The sequence below is a fragment of the Oryzias latipes genome, chromosome 19 (assembly GCF_002234675.1).
Source record: "Oryzias latipes chromosome 19, ASM223467v1".
NCBI classification, from domain to species: domain Eukaryota; kingdom Metazoa; phylum Chordata; class Actinopteri; order Beloniformes; family Adrianichthyidae; genus Oryzias; species Oryzias latipes.
Genome location: NC_019877.2, coordinates 4,453,070 through 4,477,751, shown reverse-complemented (window position 1 = coordinate 4,477,751; position 24,682 = coordinate 4,453,070). Strand labels below are relative to the sequence as shown.

The following is a 24,682-nucleotide window of genomic DNA, read 5'->3' as shown; positions in this document are numbered from 1 at the left end:
GAAAGATTCTGCTCTTTAAAGAGAAGATGATCGTGGATTTAGTCCCCTCCACATGCCACCCTTTTCATTGATTTTATTACATTTTAAACAATTTTCTTTCCCAAATTTCAAGGTGTGGAATATTATGTAACAGAGAGAGGGGGGGGGGGGTGATACCTTCCTGTGTGATCTTGGTCTGTGCTGTCACAATACTTAAGAAATCCAGAGAGCTCACAGAAGGACCTGTTTCTATTCTCATGCACTCTCAGAGGAACTGCTTTTGCAATGTATTTTCTCAAGGACTTTGTTGATTAATTTGATCGTTTCTACATTTTGTTTGGATGTTTTTTTACTTCCCTTCTGTTGAATTTTTCATCACGCTGACAGAGGAGTGGGTGTTGTTTTCTGTTGAAAGCAGCTTTTGAATAGATGTCAGTTGAAACGCCTCTGATTTGTTTCGAATAGTAATTCCTTTCTTTGTTATAAAAGCTGTTTTTATAAACTGTTTAGCTTTATCTAAAAGACTTGAACTAAATGATTACAATGTAATTGAGACAATACAAAAGGCACATTTTTAAAATCAAGCCTCAAAATGAGGTTTTGTGCAGTTCAGCCTGATTGCCACTTTGGTCGGTGCCATGTGGTGGAGTTTGTCTTTGGACAAAAAAAAAAAAAGCCACAGGATGATGTGTCCATGTCAGCTCTTTTGCCAGATGAGTGGCTTTTTGGCACACAGAGGCAGCGATAGAGACGACATGCTCCCATTGTCCTCTTTTTGCTGGAATGATCGCGCACCTGCATGCTGCTGATGGTGGGATTTGCTGCGCTACCTTTGCTAACCTTTTCCACAAATTTCGAATAGCAGTTGTGGGTTCAGATACGAACCGCACACACACACACACACACACACACACACACCACTCTGGGTTGGTAACACCTCACAGAAGGTCAGCTGCGGCCGTGACAGGCAGTCTCAGGAGTCGCTGCATTTCTGGCCGTCGTTACTCGCCGGATGCTTCTCTGACATAAATTATGATCATTACTTTGAGCTCTGCCTGCAGAACTCTGAATAACTGGCTGCAGCTGACAGGTAAAGTCTGAGGTGTAGTCTGGCAGAAGCCTCAGCGCCATGCCTGCAGGGCTTTAAGTCAGAGTGAGAGTGAAAGTGGAGTCACAGGAATGCATTGGAATTCGAATTATGCAATTTGCAAAAAAAAAAAGATCTCTTTTTGACGTCATATGTTGTTAAAGTGCAGGAAAGTAGAAAAACTGTTAGGATTTAATTGAAAATGTTACAATATTGCATGTTGAAAGAGGAGTGCCAGTTTGGGGAAAATTAGTAAGAACTCCCCTTAAGGGTGGATCCGGGCTGTCTGCTGGTGAAAAATGGGTAAACCTGTACGAGGCACACAAAATCTTTAGGATCGTACACCTCGAAAATATTCATGCTTCCTTTTTTTTATATGCATACTGCGAGTGACAGATTGGAGCGTACACTTATACAACATGCAAAAGAAAGAAATGGTTAAGTGGGAGAAATGTTCTTGTGTATCATGTGCATACCCCTTGGACTATTACTCACACTTTACGAACGAGTACAGGGTTCTGTAAGGGCGCCATGCAACAGCATCACCCATGCGCCGCCAGAAGTGGGTGCAACTTACATTAGCCTTGTAATTACTTCACAAAACTCACCACGCACACAACAACGTCCCATTTCCCTGACAATCCTCAAGCAACACACACCTGTGCTCCCTTTAAAGACCCACTCCAATGAAAATGGGGCTTTTACCATGTTTTTTGTGGCATTTTTCTGATGATGGAGGACATATTTAAAGAAAAACTTAAAATTGTATTTCTGAGTATTTCTTTATTCAAATCGTTGTGAATCAGAAGCAGAAGAAAAACATTCAGTTTGGAAAAGAGCATGTTTTTGATAGAAAAATACGCTGGGTGGGCCGCAACCTCCCTGCTTCGAGCTCTCACCAACGGGGAGGGGAGTGGGGGCGGGGTTGCTCTTCACCAACGGTCCTGCCCACAACTCGGAGGAGAATTTCTAAAAAACTCCTTCTGCTCTGCTAAAACGTTGCCCAAGGTTATTTTTATTTTATTTTTTTTGCAATTTGGACTAAAAATGACATAAGCGCAACTAAAAGACCACTGGTAACACTTTAAAAATAGTTTAAAAGATGATAAGAGTGGGTGTTTGCTCCGTATGACCCCCCATGGGCCCAGACAACCCCAACCTTTGTTTGATATGAATATACCAATCAAATTCATTGCTTAGACCCTTGAAAATAACGATCTAATAGTATTGTGGAATAAGTTTATTTAAAATGTGCAAGACTATCAAACGTTGCGGAGTCTGCCGACTATTTACATGAAGTTTTCTATAGAGATCTGACCAATTTATGTCATGTGAGGATCTAAACAAATATTGTAAAGTAAAAAAATTGGAATAAGGAGCTCCTGCCGGCAAAATGTAAAAAATATATAACTTTTTTTGTACTATTACACCACGGTAAACAAAAATAAACAAGCAGCCTTGAGAACTTTTAGCAACATTCAAAAATAAACCAGAGCAGCAAAGCAGTGCAGCTCATAAGAAAACTTGCTTCCATCACATGAAGCCAAGGTGAAGCGCGCTCTTCCTCTCAAACTCGGGAAAACTGAACAGAAACAACTTGCGCTTTGACAACATCAACATTGTTTTAGCACACCTTCCTCCCGCTGCTGACAGAAAACTGTAAAAAACAAGTTTTTTATTGCTCAACTGACTTCCGCTGTATATTCTAGTGATGAAGGGATGAAAAGTAAATTAAAAAAAACCATTACTCTGAGCTGCACTTTGATATAACCCTTTAAATAACAGCCCTTTCATACAGACTCACTGTTTAATTCACGAGGCACGTTACATTTTCTAGTGCCGCATCTGCCGCTTTATGAGGATTTTTTTATCCGAACGGGTGAATGTCAACAGATCCATTATCCTTTATCTGAACTCCCGACAGCAGAGCGAGGCGGAAAAATTGCATGGATGGACGGAAGGAAGGATGGATGGATGGATAAAACATTGCTGTCCTGTGACACACTCTTGTTAACTGTCACTTCTGTCCTTTATGAATTATGCACCCCCAGTTTCTTACTTGTACTAGAAAATCTCTCAAACCTATAAATATGCATTTTATTTTATTAAAACGTTTGCTGGCAACAGTAAATATCTTTATACAATTCTGCAGGTTTTGGAAAAAGCACATGTTTTATTTTTGTCGGCTTTTAAACCATTACTTGCAAATGCAGAGGTGTTCCGGGTGTGAGCAGTGAGGCGGTGAGGATCGGCTCTATTAGAACTTCAGGTGTATGCTCGGATCAAACCTGCTGATTCAATCCACTTGGCAACTGTTGCCGCTCAATCACCACATTGCAGCAACTAAAGGAAGTGCAGAACCCCTACTTCTGTACTTTCCAGTTATGTGTCAAGGCTGTTCCAATTCTCGAGTTTCACTGTAATGCTTGAGATCAGACCCGTCCACTCCCTTTTTGTTGGACAATTCATCAGGAATTTAGTTGAGCTGTAGAAGGCAGAGGAATGCTGGGATTTGGGAGGAGGGGCCTGTTGGATCGGCACCTCCCATCACAGATGTTTGCTTGGATTAGAGCCAGCACTCACAGGAGGCTTAGATCCAGACTCTTGCATCTCTGAGCCATTAAACCCCCTGTCCCACTTCTCCTCCACCAAAGTGCTTCTAATGTAGAAGGGGTTGCATCACTCAAGCATCACATCTGGGGCCTTACCGCTGCATCATAGTCTGCTGTATGATTTATTGTTTTATTTGGAGTTCTTTCTATGCAAAATGGAACAAGTAAGACTGACAGGAGTCTGTGTTGTTTTTGCCTTCTTAAATCTTGAATCAGAATTGAAAAAAAAAGGGATGTGGTTCTGGTTTGGAGGAATTTTGCAGAACGGATTGAAAAGAGGGGAGCTGGAAAGAGGAGGGCTTTTTTTTTCCAAGTTGGTTGGAGGTGTGAATGTTGATGTCTGCTTGGTTGCATAGAAACTATTTCACTGTCCAAACACACAGAGCAAGCGGGCCGACATCTCAACTGTCTAGACGGGGGAGATGCTGACTGAAATGTGCTCATGAGTGTGATTGCACATTTATTCTCCTGCTTTGATGAAGTTTTCTAGTCTTCAAAGACCCACTCTGATTAAAAGTTTTGTTTTTTAACATGTTTTAGTGGCATTTTTCTGATGATATATTTGAGTATTTCTTTATTAATTATTAAACTATTAAATGCAACAGGGAAACAGGGGGGGGGGGTTCTTTATGCTAACAGTCCTGCCCCCAATGGAAATTTCTGATGACCCACTGTTGCTCTGCAGAAACTATGGCTTGGAAAACATCTGGGGTTTTTTTTCAGTTTGCTACACTTTGAACGCTTTCAAAATGGCTCAAAAATTGATTGAAGTGGGTCTTTAAATACGTTTATCCCCCGGTTCTAATGCCTGTACCTACAGTTGGAGGAGGCTTGGTCCTAAATGTCCACATGGTGCAAATCTTGTAAAGAATTGCAATTATGTATTTTTTCCTTCCTGATAAATTTTCCATCCGTTGGCACTTCCATGAATTAAGAAGGACACTACCCCTACATAACTACTAAATCGGAGTCCCTGATAGGTCAAAGTTCAGCTGATTTAACGTTTAACGCACGTTTTGCACAAAAAGCCCGAAAACGGTCATAAAAACTTGCAAAGCAACGCATGAACACGAAAGTTTTGAACGCACAAGCCTGAAATGTGCAGAATCGAGCGTTTACTTAAACCTTTAGTTGGAAGAGGCACTGGAACGCGCGTTCCCGAGGGCGGAGCATAAGCCAGATATTAGATGAGCCGATAAAGCTTTGGAAGTATTTTAGTCTCTGCTCACACAGCTGAGGGTGGTTTAGCAAAAAAAAAAAAAAAACTTTAATGATTAATAATGAAAGATGCAATCTCCACAGGTTTGTGTTCTCCCTCCCCCCTCCCAAATAATTATGCAAATACTGACATAGTGCCAAATGATCTTATATAATCTTGCAGACAAGAGCCCATGCCGGCACACACCTCTGCGCTCTTAGATCGCCATTCAAGCCTATCCTCTGTTTTTATTTTTTGCAAGAGTTGTTAGCTGCCGGGAAGAGAAGACAGAAGAAGCTCCAGAGACGGAGGAAGGAGGGAGGTGGAAGAAAAGGAGGCAGAACGGTGCTCTCCATCATGCTGTCAGTGAGGTGCAGCTTTAGCCTTAGCGAGGAATAAAGAGTGTTTTTAAAAGATGCTGCGAGGTGCAACAAAGATGAGTCGGATAAATGACTTCTCTTTTTCATTCAAAGAGCCCAGCAGAGCCCGCCAGGTCACTGCAAGTGTGCGTGTTTTTGTGTGTATGTGTGTGTGTGTGTGTGTGTGTGTGTGTGTGCGTTAGGAGGAGATAAAAAACCGCCTGCATGCGCATACGAGGGAGGAATCTGAGCCATGCTCTTTGCCTGGAGTTTGCATGAGCAACCCAGACTTTTGACATGGCTGGCTGCTGTTTTTGTTGCCCCTGACACCATAACATATTGTGTCTCTTTCGGCTCTTGCCCCCTTTTCTTTCTGCACTGAGTGGGAAAAGTAATGTAGTTCAGGGGGGGCATGTAAGGTGGAACAATAGCTCAAAAATATTGAATAAAGACTGAAAAGAAGCCATAGTCAGAATGACAATGAGCCTGGAGCAGAGCAAAAGGACTGATGATGTGTGGGGGGGTGATGATCCAGATTAATGATGGAGCTCTGTTGGTTAAATATTATCAGGCCTCTTTTTCATGTATCACCCCTCCTCCTCTTCTGGTATCATGCAGAGAATAGCAAGATGCATCCTCATAATGATGTGCTCCTCTGTGGCTTTCACGTTTTGTCTCGGCCTATTTACTTACTTTCTGAGATCCCCCCCCCCCCCCCCATCCCATCTGAGGGTTCACAACACAGATGGCTCGGAGAACCATTGTGATGGCCAGCCATTAGTCCAAAGCGACAGCATTTTTGAAAAAACTCTCTCTCTTCTTTGCCTTAATGAAATCCTCCAATTTGAGAGGATATTGGTAAAACTTCTGAGTTCCAAGTCTTTTTTACTTGACTGAGATTGGTTAGCTTAGAGCATCTTTTGTGCCGCCTGGGACTAAATTTGAACAGTAGAAAAAAATGCACCATGCTGCTGTACTGTTTGTAATAAATAATTGTTTTATGTTAACCTCAGCTCTCAGATTTCCTTTCTTGACCTTGAGGACTGGATTTTGATTGAATTATCTTCCTCAAGTCATTTATATTTACACCAACATACTCTAGACTTGGAGTTGAGCTCTGTAGTGAGCAATAAGGGCACTTCTTCCCCATTTTGTGGTATGGAAAGTGCATTTACACTGCACTATTGAGAACAAATGGGAGTAGTACATCCCACACGCCTGGTCGTGTATCTTATGTGTATCAGGCAACACTGACCAGAGGGGGAGTTTCCCAAATAGTTTTTAATCTAAACTGGATTTTCACTCGTGTTGTGTTTACATCCCTTCTGCTCTTAGATAATGTATTGGGGCTTCCACATTCAAAACGTACACGTTCATGCAAGTTAAACCAGTTGAACTTTGACCAATCAGGGACTTTGATTTGGTAGTAATGCATGGGTAGTGTTCTTTTTAATTCATAGAAGGGACAACTGATTGAAAATTGACCATGGAGAAGAAATAAATAATTGGAGTTTGTGCCTGGCCGGCCAAGTCTTTAATATACCGGAATAGAGCTGTGGAAGAAAAAGTCTGGAGCAAGATTTGCATCGCTTCAACATTTCGCACAAGACCTCTACCAACAGAATGTCCAAGAACCTGCATTCAGTGCATACTCGAATGTGCGACACAAGCCCGGTGGGAACGTAGCATAAGATGTTTGTATGTAAATGGACCAGAGTTCTGTTGTTCGCTCCAAGCCTAAGTATGACACTCTCACAACGGTCCAGGTGAAGGGGTTTGTTCATGGAAACAAACTTTGGTCCAAACCAAATAGCCCAGGTCCAAGAGTTAAAAAAGCTGCTCTCTATTCCCATCCCACAGACATCCATTCCAATAACCCTACTTCCTTCTCCATGGTAGAATAGTGCAGGAGCCTCTCCTTACCTCCATGTAAAATGCAGAGCAACAGGGGCCACAGTGGTGGCAGAGGCATTTGTCATACTCCAAGCCGTCGCAGTCTGTTGCTCTCCCAAGGGCTTTTGTTGTCCCCCCCCCGCCTAAAACCTGCTGGCTAAGCAAGAGATTTCACATTTTTTCATTAACATCTAAACCAGCTCTGCACTTTTGAAAACTTCCCATTTTAAGATTCAAACCTGCAGGAGCGTAAAACATGGAAGTCGGTATAAAGCAGGTGGACATGCTGAAAGGAGAGCAGTCACTATTACAGCAGAACAAAGCAGGATTAGAGCTGTATTACAGAAACCCCCGCTTCCCCCACACACACACACACGCACACACAAACACGTGCACACCACACGTTTAGTCTTTGTGCAACAAGCACAACAACTGCTGTGCCCTGCCTGGCGCTGGTGTTAGGGGCACCACTTAAGTGGAGGTCACTCGTGAAAGTGTTATGTTTTGGGTTGGGCACAAAACTGAGGACAATCCACAATCCACTTAAAGCATACCCACTCACACACACACACACACACACACACACTTTTCTTTCAGATCGCTTTAAGCATCACACCTCTGAATAGAAAACAGCACATTTGCTCCACTTAGCTCTTCAGATAGCAAAGAGAGCAATGGCAATTGGAAGAAGATGAAATGCTTTAAATCATCGCAAAAGGCAAAATCAAAAGCTTCAAATCTTTTGAGATAAAGACACAGTTTTGCTTCTCCCTCTCATTGTGTCCCTCTGTTCTCCCCAGCAGGAGTTCATCTCATTCATCACTCTCCCTGTGCAATGCCTCCATGATGGCTTCTAACTGTTTTATCTGCTAGGTCATTAATTAATGTCTTGGTTTAGGGCCATTCATGTTAATAGGAAGCCATGACATGTGCAAAAAGCAGAAGAAAAAGAGAGTTAATGAAGAAATGTCCTTCCAATTTGAAAAAAGATTTTGCTTGAGCTGTCTCAGTGGAGGATTTTTTACCCCCGTCATCTTTTATTAAAATGCATTGCATAATAAACTTCAGAGATATTCTCTGTGAATGTTAAAATACAACTTAAACAGACACATTCAAGCATCTCATAATGTCCGTCTGACCAGTTTTTAATAATTCAAGTACCAGAAATCAATTTGAAATTAGGACTTTCTCAGCAAAGATAACTTAACCCTTTAATACCAGACATGTTGCCAGTGACTCCTACATAACATACGCACTGTGACATATTGCAAATCTTTAACTGTTTGAATCATTCAGCTGATTATGACACGGCTTTGCACCAATGTGCAACACTAAATGAACATAAAGTATTGCACATTGACGCAACGATGGATCCGTTGATTTACATTCTGCTTTGATCCGTTTCAGAATTTGCTAGAATTACAATCATTGCGTTAGCGTTTGAAGAACCCAACGGTTGTCGAAAAAGTGTCAACACTAGAGCTTTAATCCAGTATTAAAGGGTTCAAATTCCACTCTGATTATGTTCTTATTTATTTCAAAAGCATTCCCAGTGGTTTCATTTATGATTATGCCATTTTTAGCCGAAATAAAAAATCCTATGTCGTCTTCTAGGACATAATTGCTGCAAAACGGCAAGAGATTTTTAGAATTTAACCTCTGAGTTGCTGGTAAGACTGTTGGCGCGGTGTGTGTGCCTGCCCTTACCTACTTTCCATCATCCTTTTGTCGCCCACAAGCTATCTTACAGCCTCTCACATCCCCAAGCTAACATTAGTGGTGCAATAAAAATAGCAAGCAATATTGGAGCTATCCAGTCATACAGCTTTGATCCAGATTTCAGTGAATCAGGAGCGTATATCCATCTGCTCCTGATTCACAATGATTTGAATATACAAAATACTCAGAAATGCAATTTTAAGCCTAATTTTCTTCATTAAACACCAAAAATATGTTTTCTATTGGAGTGGGTCTTCAAGGTACATTGACTTTTAGAGGTGCTCCAAGTAGATGTTCCCCCAGAACAGTTTTTTATAAAGCTGCCACTTTTTATGTCCCTTTTTCCCCCCACTAGAATTTTCTTTGTGTCCATCTGTATGTACTAAGTGCCTCCCTGTATCTGACAGCTAATGGGGGCCATTTTAAGTCCTGCATGATAGATATTGGGATACTGTTCCTCCAGGGTAACATCCATTGCAATTTTCTCTTGATTTGCTGAGTGATGGAGTCATTGCAAAAGAACATGTAGGCCCAATAATCATTGAGGAGATGGTCTCTAACGGAAGGCTGTAGAGGAAGGACTGTTTCAGGCTTGACAATAAGCTGCGTCTCCTCCCTCCTCCTCTTTCTTTTTCTTCTCCGACTGCTGAGGTATTTCCAGAATGCCGCTGGCCTCGATGGATTTATAGGTTGGCCATACTTTCGTAAACACCGATGGTGGGCAGCTTTGTCCCCCACTTTAATGATATACTGAAGGCCCCCATAAAAAATGAGAAAACCAGGTTACGGCCGCCATAAAGCTTGGCCAAACAATAAAAGGCTTTATGGGCAGATATAGACCCGTACCATAGAGGCTGGTATCTGCTGTCGCAAGGACATTAAATGGATAATGATCAGAGGGTGCCTTGACCGAGACCCATGCAGCCACACAGGCAAACACAGAGGAGAGGGAAAACCAATGTGATCCATACCACAGTTTAACTTGAGGTTCTGGTTTGTTGTTTATCCATTAGATTGACGGACGGAGTTGGATGTAGTGCTGTGTGCATCGATAACTAGCACTTGTTCTCACATGGAAGGGTCGGGCCCTCATTACACTTTGGCTGTCTATTGGGGAACACAGTTGTTGGGTTTGGCTGGTGCTGTCTGTACAGGCTGTCCAAAACCAGCTGTGCAAATAAGCCCAGAAACTCTAAAGGCAGTAAAAGGAATAGAGGGGTTACACACAGGCTGTGGATTTTCAGGTAGGTTTGAAAGCAAACAGGCACGCACTCGAGGGAAATGTGATCATGGCACGAGGAAGTCGGCAGCTTGTAGCAAGTGGGACGGAAGGGGGGCTGGCGCAGGAGAGGGATTATGGCACTGATCGTCGCCGCCGTCGTCGGATAATGCCGCTGACGTGTACATGTTTTGTCCCACCGCCTGACAGGGCAGCATAATCGTTATCTCAGGGTTTGTTGCTTTTCCGATCAGGACACATTTCGGTGCTTCCTTGCCTGACATCTCTTCCTTTATCCCCCCGCTGTGCTGCTTTATTAGGTTGGTGGGAAGATTTAAGAAAGATAGAAAGCTTTGCAGAGGCTTGTCCCAGCTCCTTTTATCGTCTGGGCATTAGCCATCTGCTGGTACATGTGCAGGAGTGCTTGGGGGGAGGTGTAGCTGTGAATGCCTGTAGTAGCCACTATGGCAGACAGGAACTCTAAAATTAGGCCCTGGCCACTCCAACTCGAACATGTCTGGCCTTATCTTGTCAGGGTATGGCTTTTACCCAAACAAAGTGTTGTCCTAGTGATACAGCAGGTCTGATCCTTTTTTTTTCTCTCTCTCTTTTAAGTGTCTGCAGGCAACCAGAGCTTAGCACTTTTCCCTGCTGACTTTAAGATAGTTTGATTGTGTTTTGATTTTGCTGTCCACTCCAATAAAGAGCACACTGTGCAGGAAGTTGACTTGGAGCACGGAGGGGAAAAGGAATATGTCTCTAGAGTGCAGGAACACAAGGGTCAAAGGACAGCTGATTGCAGATGTTGGTGGATTTTCCCCAGAACTCAAATTATCACTGTTTTGCTAAACCAGTCTGCTCCAGCACAGTTGATTCCACTGTTGGAAAAAAAGAAAAGAAAAAAGCGGTCTTTCCCTCCTCCTTTTATCATCCCCAATAATCCAGATGACAAAACAACCCCATTGTTTGTTCTAACCTGTCAGCTCATCTCCTTTGGAAAGGAATGGCCAGGGAAGCACTTTTTTTTTTACTACTTCTAACAACCCTGATTGGACTGAGCGAGATGGTGAGTGGGGGCAGTAAAAATAGTTTGACACCATCAAGGTCCAGGCAGCAATCTCTTTTCCACCCTTGCCCATAAAACTCTTTGAATTCCTTCCTAAAATCCTCCTTTGGCTCTCCCCCCTTTCCCTCTCCACCTCTGCACTCATTTGAAGCTCTACTGCATGTTTACCACGCCCGGTATCCCTCCGATTAGTTTTTTTTGCTTGCGCAACAATTCTTTCCCCTCAGTCGGAATACCGTTTTTCTTGGACTTTATGCCCTTGAAAGCCTTCGGTCCGCATCTGAGACCTGACTTTCAGCGACAGCTTAAGGGATTGAAGCTCAATCTCTTTCTCTCTGACTTTGCCACTCCAAAGTACTTTTCCATGTTCTCAGGAGCATGGCACTTGTTGATGCCGAAACATGTAAAGCCACCTGGACGGCTGTGTAAATGTGGTCTGAACCTCTTGTGGCTGCAGCTCCACTCAGTGTTTGCTGTCAAGAGGATGCAGTAGAGACCTCTGACAGCTCTTACTCTCCCAGGTTCCCATGTATTTGTCGCACACATACACTCAAATTTAGGCCAAGTGGTTCCTCTAAACGTGTGAATATCTGAGACATTTCAAAGCAAGGTTATCATGCCCTTTGCTCTCTGCTGCGTTTCACTGGCCTGCTGACTCTGTGCTGCTTTTCTATCGACATATCGACCAAACTATGCTCAAATGATAGGTGGCTGCAAGCTCACATTGAGGTTGGAAGTATTGGGCTGTTCCTGGTTGACCTATTACATTACACATTACATCCATTGACCAAAAATCCAGCCGGTGGCAAAATGGTAGCATGTCAAATGTTAATGTGGAGAACTTTACAGTACGAGGCGGCGTCTGTATCACTGTACACATTTAACACTGACAGTGGTGCAAAATCAAGCAGGGTTGAACAATAAATCTATCGATTAGATTTATTTTTTTGTGTTATACAAATTCTTGAAGTGGAATCGGTTGTTCAAGCAGAGCTTTAGGTGGCCTGTGGAAAAAACTGTGACAACATGGTCAACAGTAGGAATGTAAAACACCTGTTACTCCCTATTGTGTCCATAACAATACAACCCTATCAATCCATCTGTGCATCTGAATTTGACCCCCTCAAACGGAAATAATTATGCTTTCTATTTACCAGTGGAAAATGATTTCAGAATAAGGGGGCATATTTGTTTTGAATATTGAAATACTCTAAAATTTAGGTCTTTTTTTGTTTGTTTTTGCTACAATTTGTTAGCAATAATAATTCACAGCAAAACTGCAAACAGCGTTTTTACCCCTGATTCGATACATTGAAAGGTGACTTTTGGGTAATAATTTGCATACACAAGGTTTTTTCAACTCTGTCTGCTATGTTTAAAACATTATTAAAAGTTTTTTTGAATTTAAATCAGAGCTTTAGGCTAACTTTCTGCATCCATGTGGCAAACCTTTTCTTCTTGGTCGCATCAGCATTAAAGTGAAGCGCCCACACATTTTTTGGCTGCATTGCATTTAACGGCACACTTTTTGTTCTTGAATAGCTGTCCATTTGCTGCTGAAATGGAGGGGGGACACTCGGGCAGGGTCTTTATCGCAGCATGAAATGTCTTGAATAGATGCAGAGCTTTTTCAGCGTTTCAACTCCAAATGTTGATGAACCAGTCACAAATGCACTATTGCCAGCTATCATCTTCCCACAGTCTTTTACAATAAACACAGTGCGTTATGTCTTGAGCTTTACTGTACCTGAGCAGGAAAACTGGTCGAACCACCTTTTTGGACATGAATATGTTAGAGATTTAGCACCTTAATGCTTGAAAATAGATTATTAAATGATCAGCCAGAAATGCGATTTTGGTTTAATCATCACAATCGTTTTTTCCTTCCTCACTCTCTGCACTGAAATTCCCATTAAAACAGTTGTAAAATTCTTTCATGTCAGTAAAATAAGACAAATACAGCATTTATTACATCACCAACTCCATTTTCCAGACCTTCAATTTGCATTTTTAGCAGCATTATTCTCTGCTTTATATCATCAAAAACAGGAATATCGCCAAATGTGACATTACTGGTTATGTTGGTACTTCTGTCTGTCTTTCTCAATTTAGCCTTTTTCTGTCAGAAGAATATTCATTTGAGGAAAAAGCTGGTTTATTCTGAAAATATTTGATCCATTGACCATATATGGAGGCCTTTTCAAATGTATTCATCTTATACCTCAAACTGGTTTCTGTAAAAGACGACTGTCTCGAACTTGTTAGAATTGTTTCTAATGGAAGTGGCACCACTGTGGAACCGAAGTAAAACATGTCCAGTGGTATCACATTTTTAAAATTTTACTACAGACGATTCATGAAAATTCTGAAAGACCAACTTCGATGATAATTATGTTTTGATGTTTCTAAAGTGTTCTTGTGGTATGTTTAGGATATATAGAGAAAAATATGCTTAAAATTGCATTTCTAAGTATGTCTTTATTCAAATCATTTTCAATCAGGAAAGTCAGTCAGTCTTTGTTTTCCTCGGCTAAGCTAACATCTGGCCCTAAACTTTATAGCTAGATAGCTTCAATATTGCTAGTTGTGTTCCACCAGTAATATTAGGTTGGGGTTGTAAACAGAGAGCTCTCAGCAATGGGGATGGAAAAAGGGGAGGGGTATCTCTGTGCCAACTGTCCCGCCCACAACTCAGCTGTGAATTTCTAATGAACTTCTGCCGCTCTGCAGTGTCTTTTGTCCTAGAAATTTACAGATTTTTTTTTAAAATTTTGGCTAAAAACTGCATCATCATAATTAAAAGACCACTGGGAACGCTTTGAAAACAGTTCAAAAGATGATCGGAGTGGCTTTTTAACAAAAATAGTCACTCTCTTATTTTGCTCTCATCATCTAAGGACTACTCTGTTTATATGAATGAAGGAATATCGGTACACCGGCCAATCAGAGATGAAGCTGTGCCTTTCACTATCTCTGATTGGTTTTGACCACAATATGGGATTCATGTGCTGCATTCAGAGTCACATCAAAGTTTTTCTTTTTTATATACAACTGGGTGCACCTGAAGATTTTTCTTTTAGCTAAATGTGGCTGCAGATTGGTTTAATCTGTTACTTCTCCCTGCTCTACTAAGTAATGGTCAACATTCTGTTATCTCTTTGATTGTCTCATGCAATCACACCTAAGGTTGAATGCTCTCCCCTCAGAGAAGAAGACGGAGCCCAGGAAATCAGCATTTTCTGACAGCCGTTACTCAAAGGGGTTAATCCCGTCAAGGAATGCGTGGCTATCAATGCAGCCTGCGGGTTGCCATGGCCCGTGGATTGGCTCTTATCAGGGAGGGTAAACACACTGAGGCCTGCATTAAGTGTCACAGTCCACGGGGGCGGAGCAGGCAAAGGCCCCCCTGCCAGTTTCCATGCTGATAAGTGTTCCCCAAAACTGCAGTGGTCTGACCCAGCTGTGGCCGCTGGCTCAGGTGGAGGGCCAGCAGGGAGGCGGGTGTTGTTATGCCAGGTCAGTCGGGCGCAGATTAAGGCGTAGCTCTGGGAAAACGAGTCCAGTGTTTTCTGTCACGTCAGGAACCTTTTGTTTTTATAAGGCTGTGTGAGAAATGTTGGTTTCATGGTCATTCTATCTTCCACTAACTGATGAGTAACAATTCTTTTGGATTTAGTCATTTAAGTTCACTTTTTGGCACTTGATCTTCATGTGCATGGGGTCAAATCAGGATCATACTTGAAAAATTTAACTTGAAAAAAATTCGGAAAGTTTGAAGAAAGGTTTGAAACTTGAATAAAAACTACAAACCCAAACTGTTACTAAATGAATATGTTTAGTTGTAACAGCTGCATTGACTGCTCACGAGAACTGGACTCTCGTGACGTCCTCCGTAAAAATCGACTTACTTCCGGCTCCAACCAAATGAAGCCCATTAAGTCGCCATTTTATCGCAATTTGATGACAGTAAAATACTGGAGCTAAACAAAGTTCTTTTAAAACGCATCCTTTTGTATAGTGTGAAAATATCAAGGTTGATGCAAGATTTTAATGCAAAGAGTCAAATAAAAACACCTCAAAGTCAGCAGCTGTGAGTTTTAGATTAAAGTTTGACACTTGAGGAAGTGTTTGACTTGTTTTGACTGTTACTAGCTGGTTGGTTCTGCGCATCACTTGGCTTTGAAAAGATAAACAGCACGCTTTTCCAGGTCTGTTGCAATTATATTGGCAAGGAGTCGATCTTCATGCATGACACGGCTACACGTCTGGATGATAAGAATGTTGGAGTGGTTAATCATTTCTGGAGGAATCCGATGCAGCTCGGCGACTCAACAAGCTTCACTCCAGCTGCAAGGAAGCTGTGAGAAAAGTGTCAGTCACTGTGACGGGGTGACTTTTCCACTTTTTGTTTCTTTTTGTGTGTTAGTGGCGAGGCGCCTCTCTGGGCATCACTTGAGGAAATGTGTAATGGTGTTACTCCGGGTGTACAAGGTGGGAAACCTCGAATAATGTGGGATGAGAGCGAGCCACAGAGACAAATCCAAGTCAGGCTGTGGGTCACCAGGAGGTGAGGCTGCCTTCTTCCCTGGGTTCAGGAAAAGTTCAGCAGCATAGCATTAGGCAAATTAGGGAGATGGAGGTTGGGGGAGAGGGGAAAATCGGAGGGTGAGGAGCATGGGGGTCAATTTGTATGGAGGGAGGAGCCTGAACTTGTTGAAAAAGAAAAAAAAAAGTTGAAGAAACTTCCAGGAAAAAGAGGATGGAGCTTGCATTCTTGTGGGTGAATATCCTAAAAACTAATTAATTAGCTCATATAACTTGATCAAGTCCTCAAATGCGTTTCTGTTTAAAGCCTCCGCGGTCACAGAGGGGTGGTGACGTCTCCGAAAGGGTTAAAAGTGGGAGGGGCGTCGCATGAAAGGCGCTCGGAAGGGGGGGGCAGAGAAAGAGCCCGTGGGAGGCGGAGCCTAAGCCCTCAGCTGCTGCGCCTCGTCACATTTCTGCAGAAGACGGCAGCGGCGCGCTTTGCTGCGGGAACGATCCAGCCCTCTCTGCCCGCACCGACTCACGCATCGCCCCGAACCCGGATGGAGAGCAGCTTCTGACACCTGAGAGCCGCCGGTGGCCCGCAGCACCACAGCCGGGAGCGTCCGGTCACAGGAGCGCAGGCGCGGCGCGCGCTAACGGGACAGCCCGACCCTAAAGGACAACTCGGCGGAATTTCCACAGACAGAGAGATTTAGCATCCCACCCGAGGGGTCCGTGGCCAGATCGAGGTTTCCCGGATCAGATCCGCCCCCTCCCCTCCGGATAGAGGCTCACATGTTGTGTGAGTGAGCGGGGAAGTTGCAGGGCTCTGTCCGTTTCTGCTGCTCGGTCGGAGTCGGACGGACACAATGCGGGCTGTTCTTCTCGATCTGAAGCGAAGCGCGGCGGATTAAGCTCCTCCAGACGGTCGTCGCTTGTTTGGTTTCCGATCAATAAGAAGATGCCAAATGCCCCCATGCTCCCCCTGGGGTCGGATCTACCACTTTTCCCTCATTTTTGATGCAGTTCCCCCCTCCCCTCCCGTCTGGCCCTCTCATTCTACCTCCGCTGGTGGCGAGCCGACGAGGCTCGGCTGTCTGTCTGCGCGTCCGCGCTCGGCTTTCCTGGTAACGCTGGTTTCCCCGCCGCCTCCCTGCCGCGTATGATGTACGAGAGTGTGGACGTTGTGGGACTGAACCCCAGCCCGAACCCCTTCTTAATGATGGATTACTACAACCAGAGCAGAGGATGCTTGATCCCAGAGAAAGGACTGGTGCCCGGGGCGCCGCATCCCTACAGCACGTCCATCAGGAACCAGCACTGGAACGGCTCCAATCACTGTAGGTGTTGTGCGTAAATGCGCGCGTTCCAAACGTCGCAGAAAGTGTCACAGCTTGATTACAACATGTTGTCCAGACCAGAGCGGCGTTGCGCGTTATCGCCATCAGCACGCGTCTCTGCTGCGATATATATACTTGACCCACTTTCTTGTGTCTGAGAACAGCGCGCAGGTCTGTGTTTTCCTCCTGAGAAAACCTCAGCCAGGCTGCTGCGCTCTGATCCAAGCCCCCTTAATCTGAGGCTTTGGCGTTCCTGAAATATGCACTTAATACAAACAATGTTTGGAAGAAACGCCAGCTCTAATCAGCTCAAACTTTCCTTCCAGAGTTCCTCTCTGCAGCTCTTGTTGGATTTGCCACTCCCGACTTTAATGCATTGCAATGTTTGGGGTCTTATTTGTTGGGTGCACTTCCACAGGGGTTTATTTTGACTGCAGCGAGGGTTTTATTGCAGAGCATCTCTGAGGCCAGATCCATTCTTTCCCCTCAAAGGAGCTGCACCACATGGAGGCCTTTATGCAACACACTTCTGTTGTCTTTCATAGCTGGAGGAGCGTAAAAGGCAGGAATCTCCAAAGGCTCTTATGGGCCAATTTCCTCCTCGTTTTATGTCTATAGGAACAAGCAACAAAGAGAAATTTAGACCGGGATTTCTTAAGTTCGGCAGCACCTAAAAAGTGGTTTCAGCGCAGAGGGCTTGATGGTGTTCATCACACCGGTCCTCAGCTCTTGTGGCAGCATTGATTCAAACCATGTGAGCTCGTCTGCGGGAGACTGTGGGGGTTTGGCCTAGGAAAAGACCTCTGATCCCTGGACTCCACATTGTTTTGCTCAAAGGAGGAATTGTGTGTGTGTGTGGTGGGGGGAATTGTGTGTCTGGGACTTGAAAGTAATAAAAAATTGAATGCACATCCCGCGGAGGTTGGTCGAAGAAACATCTATCTGTTTGTGTTATCATGTGGATCAGACCGCCTCTCCTTCTCGGTTTCTTGGGTCAAAATCCAAACCAGTCGAGCTCAAAAACCCAAGAAAAGCTCCAAAACATCTGGCTTTATCAGCTTATCAACAGTCCCCCCCCTCAAAAAAAAAGTCTACAAGAGGGTCCTGCTATTAAAAGCGAGATCTCCACTGAAGTGAATCGGGCCTAAAATGGCCTTCTGGGCCCATTAAAGTAGCAGAGTGTTAATCCAGATGAATGCTTCATCCCTGGCGTTACCAGTTCTTCAGAGTTGCTTCTTCCTCGTCTTCCTCTCTGCTTGTAAATTGGTTTCCACCGGTTCTGAGCGCCTGTGGTGCAAAGTCCAGAGCTTCCCAGCTGAAATGTGCTTTTTTTTCTTCCTCCTGCCGAGTGCCCATCAGAACCCTCAGCAGACTTAGGGGCTCATGCATGAAAGAATGTGCATGACCTTGTTCACATGACTGTCACACACTAAATTAAAAAAACTGAGGGTATAAAGCACGGAGAGGGATTGCATCAGGAACACAAAGAAGTTAGGATGACTGGTTTGTCTTCTCAGAGCAAGGAACGCAAAACCAGCAACATGGCTGTTGTGTGTCAGAGAGACGAGTAGCTGGCAGCCTAATCTGGCTCATGTGGTATTTTAGTGCGGAAGTCCTTTTGCTTCAGAGATGAGGCCCACAAAAAACAGATGGTGCTTTATTGTTTCTTGGTGCAGTGGCCTGTAGGAACAGGATTCCTTTTCAGCCGTGTGTATAAACATGGATATTTGATGCGTTCTGTTGGATAAACAAAGAACACGCCTGCAAAGTTGTCAGTCCAGAAGCTGTAGAATCGAGGAACATACGTGTTTCTGATCCTCAGGACTGTCTGGATGTACAGAAAAATTAAAAAAACAGTTGATCTGCCTTTAACCCTTAAGAACCCAGACCCATTTTCCTGAGAAATTAAATAATGTCGAATAGACTACGAATCAAGTAGACAAACAAACACAATTCCGATATTTTTCTGTGACTCTAAAGAAAATCATCTTTTTGACTTTTTTTGCGTTTTCCTGACAAATAAGGACATACATTAAGACAATTAAGTCTAAATTTGTGTGTGTATTTTTTTTATTCAAATCGTTGTGAATTGTGAGCAGATGAAAAAAAATGCAGTTTGAAAAAAGATTGTATTTGTGACGTAGAAAATACTCTGGGCGGCCCACAAGCTTCCTGTTCTGCTTGTAGAAGACTAGATCCATGTCAGATGTGAGGGGCTGTAAGCCAACAGGAGAGCATGTAAACAGAGAGCTCTCGGTATCAGGGAGGGGAACAGCCACCAGTCCCAACCACGGCTAAGGCAGAAAATTCCAATAAACTGCTGCCGCTCTGCAGAAAGGAAACCTAAAAGATGGATTGATTATGGCTAAAAACGGCACAATCATGATTTAAAAAAAAAACTGGGATCCCCATGAAAATTGATCAAAAGTTGATCAGAATGGGACTTGAAGCTTTATTGTTAGTTGAAAACAAAAATAAATGCCATTGGCAAAAAGTAGTATTCTTAAGTATTAGTGTAGTAAGTCTACTACAGACCATGTATGTGTAGTGTAGGCAGTATACAGAATATATTTCAAACTCAACTGGAGCATTTTAAGTTTACAATAGCCTAAGGCAAACATCAAGTATACAAACTCACTTTTAATCAACTTAAATAGACGACTTTATCTTACAACATTTGCCTTCGATTTGTGGGACAGTTTATGTGAAACAGGTAATCATAATTTCACTGTTTTGTTTTTTTGGGCTTAAAATGGGATAAACATAATTAAAAGACCACTGGGAACACAAATAATAGATCAAAATATGATCCGAGTTGGTCTTTAAGAGTCTCCTTCCTGGCAGGTTCTGGATAAATCCTGACAGTTGTTGGTCTCAACCGACTGAATTAAAGTAAAAATGAGTTGCAAACAGGAAAAAAAGGCTCAATCGTGAACTAAAATGCTCTTAAGTGCTGATTTCTTTTGGGGGGTGGGGTATGAGGGATGTCCGGACCCTTTCAGCCTCTGCTGACAGTGATTTAGTAAACTGGGCCCTCACAAAAGCACAGGCTTTTGTGCGTGAAAAGAGACGGCAGAGATGAGTTTGTCCGAAGTGAAATGCTCGCCTTCACCTTCAGGTGAACATCAATAACATATTTTGTCACGGAGGTATGTTTGCAATGACGGCGGCGAGGGGGTGAAGTGAGTTCAGCGCCGCTGCCACTGCTCTCCTGGGAAAGGCTGCAGGGCAGCATTTCACAACCTGCCGTCACTCGCTCCAAAAACAGCACCTTGCCACCAACCTTGAAAGCTACTTCTCCCCCCTCCCTACCTCCCTCCCACACCCACTTTCATGCAAGTCATCATTTGCTAAATTGAGATGCCCTCGGAAGCGGGAGTTTCACCCTGCGAGCCAAAAGGCGGGGCTTTGCTTGTTCCCGTGCATCGTACTGTATAAGGAACGGGTGTGTCTCGTCACCTTGAATGTTGGCAGATCAACTGGCTTTTCGACACGCACAGACAATGCCAGCTGATGGGTAACCGGGGATTCTATATCTCCAGGGTGTTGTTTGGCTTTTGGCGTACATCAGGAGGATTGTCCCACTCGTAAACAGTGGCTGAAGCGGGTTTACGGTTAGAGCGAATTAGCTGGAGGCGGCCGTCACATCGGACTCTGTGCCCGTTTGGTTTGATCCCCAAACAAGAGTTTATGTTCACTGCAGAGCTCACTTTGATGAGCGGAGCCGGGCAGACAGAGTGCTTCATCGATAAGGGCTTACGCTGATTGCAGACGCTATGACAATAGGGTCCTGATCTCGCTATCAATAAATGCATTCTTCCCCTGCCCTGAACTCAGATGCACAGGAAGGAAGATCAAACCAGTTCAGGTAGGAGGCAGGTGGAGTGCACGGGGGGGTTGGGGGACTGCCCTATAAAATATTCATAGCCTCTTCATTTAAATCAATTCCTCTCAACAGGGCCAGTCAAGCATCAACTGTCAGAAATTGAGCTGGGGCTGTTGTAATCACTTCTTTACTTATTTCTACAGATGGCTTGTTCGCAATGGGCTCTGCATGGCTAGTTCACCCGAACACTCTCCCCTTTCCCGTCTCTGAGGGCCCATATCCAGCCCCCCCCCACCCCCTTTCCATAATGGAACATGCATAGATTCGTCTGAGTATTGAACCGCGGGCATTCATCACCCCAGAAATCATCTGCGAGGCGTTTTCATTCTCGAAAGTGTCTCTTTTCTCTCCGTTTCCAGCTCGGCGCTGGCGTTCTCTGCATGGCGAGCCCGAGCCGAGCGGTCAGTGTCATGATTAATCTTTAATGCCCGCCTGCTCTAATTTTCCCTCATATTTTACACGATTTTTTCTTCTTTTATTTTTTGTCCTCAACTCCCCCAGCTGCTGCTATATATAGTGCGATTCCATCCTTCGTTGCAGCAGACCCTCCAGACCAGATCTCCCAAACTGTGGCTGTCACCCAGCGCGCTCATCCGGCCTCCCTGTGGGCGCCTGTGACAACTGTGCGCATCTCAAGCAGTTAGCGTGTACGCTGCAGTGGAATGCCCTCCTATTTTGAGAGTGGGACAGCCGAGGAAATGGGGTAGAGGTTTGGAGGCTAAAAATACAAGAGCCCGTCAGTTTCTGCCGGAGCGAAAAATAGCCGTGTGTTGCTGTCGTCTCAGTCAGCTTTGTTAATGGAGGAGCCAGAGAGAGCGCTCGCCTCAACTTTCTGTTTAATGCATGAAACAAGTTCTGAAAAGAAGTCTGATTCACTCAGACTTAGCCATATTTATAATTTGCACACAGCAGCAGAAAGGCCCCTTGGCTATAGCCATGTTTGTGAAGCAGGGAGACGATCTTTTCAGATAGTGGAGCGTTTCAGAGTCAGATGAGCTTAGCTGAGTTTATAATTAGAGGTTTTTTTTTATTTTTTTATCTGAATGTTTTCAAAAGAGACCAGACGAATCGAAAAGACCGTCTTGTATGTATGAATGAGTTTCTCTGGGGTTGTCCGAGCTCCACTCACACGGCTCTGCTCCCTTTCCCACAGTCCCCCAGAATCATTTCATATTCATTACGTGTCTGGCTGCAGGCCGGCCTCTGACATTTGACTCCTAAAGACCCACCTGGGACCGGGATGGAATGGACTGCCAACAGTGAGTTGGAGGTGAGAAGGCAGAGTGTAGTGGCGGATGGTGATAGATGGGACAGCATGTTCAGCCCGAGGAGGCTGACATGCTCGGGTTACCGGGGAGCTTGTTGACTCGGGACCCTGTTGGTGCGATGCTTTATGCATTGTGTTGGCTGAGAGATGCCCTTTTAGCTGAACAGCTTCAAAACAGGTTTTTTTGGAAAATGAATGAGCAGAAAAACCCAAACGACGAACGGGATCCCGTTTCCCATGAATGGAAGCTCTGTGTGCTAAAAGGGACACCTTCTGATATCCAGCAGCCCCTTATTTTCAAATAGAGATATTATTTTACAGCCTTTGTTGGGACCTGTTGGGAGCCATTGTTGGTGAAATACTTTGGCACGGAGATGGATTCGTCGGAGTCGCATTCGATCCTTTCAAATTGAGAATAATTGCACAGTGCTCCGGTCAGATGAGGTTGCTTCCACTTGTGTCTGATATTCTCCCTCAGATAAAATCCTCACTGTGGCATTGGCCTTCTAAAAAAAACGCACAGAAAAATGTTCCTCCTTCCTAGTAATCTTATTTAGAAGCTCCGTCAGTCCGGATGTCTCTTCAGTCTGGGAAGACGGTTATTCAGACGTATGCGCTCACATCAGTTGGGAGCGCTGAGGGTACATTCTTTTATTCTGTGGGATTTTCAACAGCTGCGTGCAAAAAGCTTTTTTTGTTGTTGTATTGGACTAAAAAGACGAGAAGAAGGTAGGATGGAAAATTGAGGTCTTGTTAATTATGCTTTTGAGCAAGAAAAACATTTTTCCTAAAAGCCCCGCTCCCATGAAAATTGTAGTTTTAGTATGTTTTTGTGGAATTTTTCTAATGGAGGACATATGAAAAGAAAATTAAGCTGAAAATTGAATTTCTGAGTATTTGTTCATTCACATTGTTGTGAATCATAAGCAGATGAAAAAAACGTTATTACCAAAATGAACAAACCAAGAAAGGTCAAAGTACCTTTAAAAGTCCAGAAAAATGTTGCTCTTGGGTTCCCAGAGGTTAAAAGACCACTGGAAACATCATTAAGACCCATTCTGATTAAAATGCTGTTTAGAACATGTTCTTGTGGCAGTTTTCTGATTATGGAGGAAAAAATAGATAAAAAAAATTAGGCTTAAATTTGCTTTTTTTGAGTTTGTGAATCAGGAGCTGATGAATAAATGCTGTTGGAAAAGGCTTGGATGTCGGACGTAGAACCTACAATCGACGAACCACAAGCTTGCAGACAAATAGATCCATGAACGTCTTTGTTTTCCTTGTCTGAGCTGGAATCTGTTTAAAACTGTACGGCTGGATGGCTCCAATATTGCTCGCCATTGTGGTTGCACCATTATTTGTTAGGTTGGGTGTGTGGAGGGCTGTAAGGTAGTGGGAGTCAGAGACTCAGGTGAATTTCCATTGAAGTAGTCGCCGCTCTGCAGAAACTATTGTTTAGAAAAAGACACATGTTTTTTGATTTTTGGATATAAATGGCATTATCATAATAAAAAGATCTCTGGATCACTAAAAAAGTAAAAATCTTAAGATGACTGTAGTGGGATTTAATTTGAATTAGATTATATTTATATAAGAGTCCTGTCTTTCTGCACTGCATTCTCCAGCCTCATGTGTGGTTCCAGCCTGGTCCAGCACTATTTCAGATCAGCTTTATTAGCATTTTCTTTTGACTTCTCTTTTCTGGAAGTGTTGTTGTGTTTTTTTTGCTTTGACCAGTGTCGTCAGCTTTCAACTCTCTGGATTAGTTCCAGCGTTTTCTTGCGGCGCGGCGGTTTATGGAAAAGCCTCCCTGTGATCCGGGCAGATAAAGCCAGAGGTGCCGGAGCTCTTTGAAGAGCCGACTGATGGGAAAGTGTGTTCCCCTGGCGTTGTGGAGTGCTGCGAGCGTCTCCTTTAGCCCCGGCGGTGACACTCCGCTCTGCCCTCCCGCCAGACGTGGGAAACCTTCGCACAGTGATGCTGCCGCCGTGGTGGTTCCACAATGGAGTTGGATTATGGTGTCTGGACTGTCAGCACCTCTCAGCTGAAAGAAAATGAGAGGGATCTGAAGCACTGGGGGGTGGCATTTTCAAATCTCCTGGGAGCCTTTCAGAGAGTTTAATGTCATTTTTTGGCCTCTAGATTTTCGCCCTTTTCTCCTTTTTGAACAAAAAGCAGCTAAGCGGGAACGGGGAGGGAAAGAATGAGGAAATATGGGTAGGGAGAAAAAGCGAGGAGCGAGTACGGGCTCAATGGCTGATATTATCCGTGTTCTCGTGTTACCGATGGGGACTTGGCCCACATCCAGTGGCTGCTAACAGGCGGCTGGTGGTAAATTGAGTTTGCCACAGAATCTATGTCTTATTTAACATGTCACAGCACTACTTCAGAGTGTCTGGTGTCGTCGTTTATTCTTTGTTTGTCATGAAACAACAGCCTTGTGTGTGATTTTGGAGCCCAGTCGCTTTGGGAAAAAACTTCACAAGAGAGCCTTGTGACTTGTTCTGATAATCGAGTCAGTTCAGTGGCG

The 24,682-nt window shown here is 43.8% G+C and overlaps 1 protein-coding gene across 2 annotated transcripts in view; it reads left to right on the top strand.

Annotated features, from left to right (window-relative positions):
• Nucleotides 1-24,682, top strand: part of LOC100049282 (retinoic acid receptor alpha) — a 177,805-nt gene that overhangs the window by 118,447 nt on the left and 34,676 nt on the right. The window contains exon 1 of one of the 2 annotated variants that reach the window (XM_011487935.3): nucleotides 16,084-16,999. The exons of the other annotated variant lie outside the window; for it this stretch is intronic. Coding sequence (XP_011486237.1) covers nucleotides 16,822-16,999 — 178 coding nt within the window. The 5' untranslated portion in view covers nucleotides 16,084-16,821. Of the gene's footprint in view, nucleotides 1-16,083; nucleotides 17,000-24,682 lie in introns of those variants that run through there. 2 annotated transcript variants of the gene reach the window in all.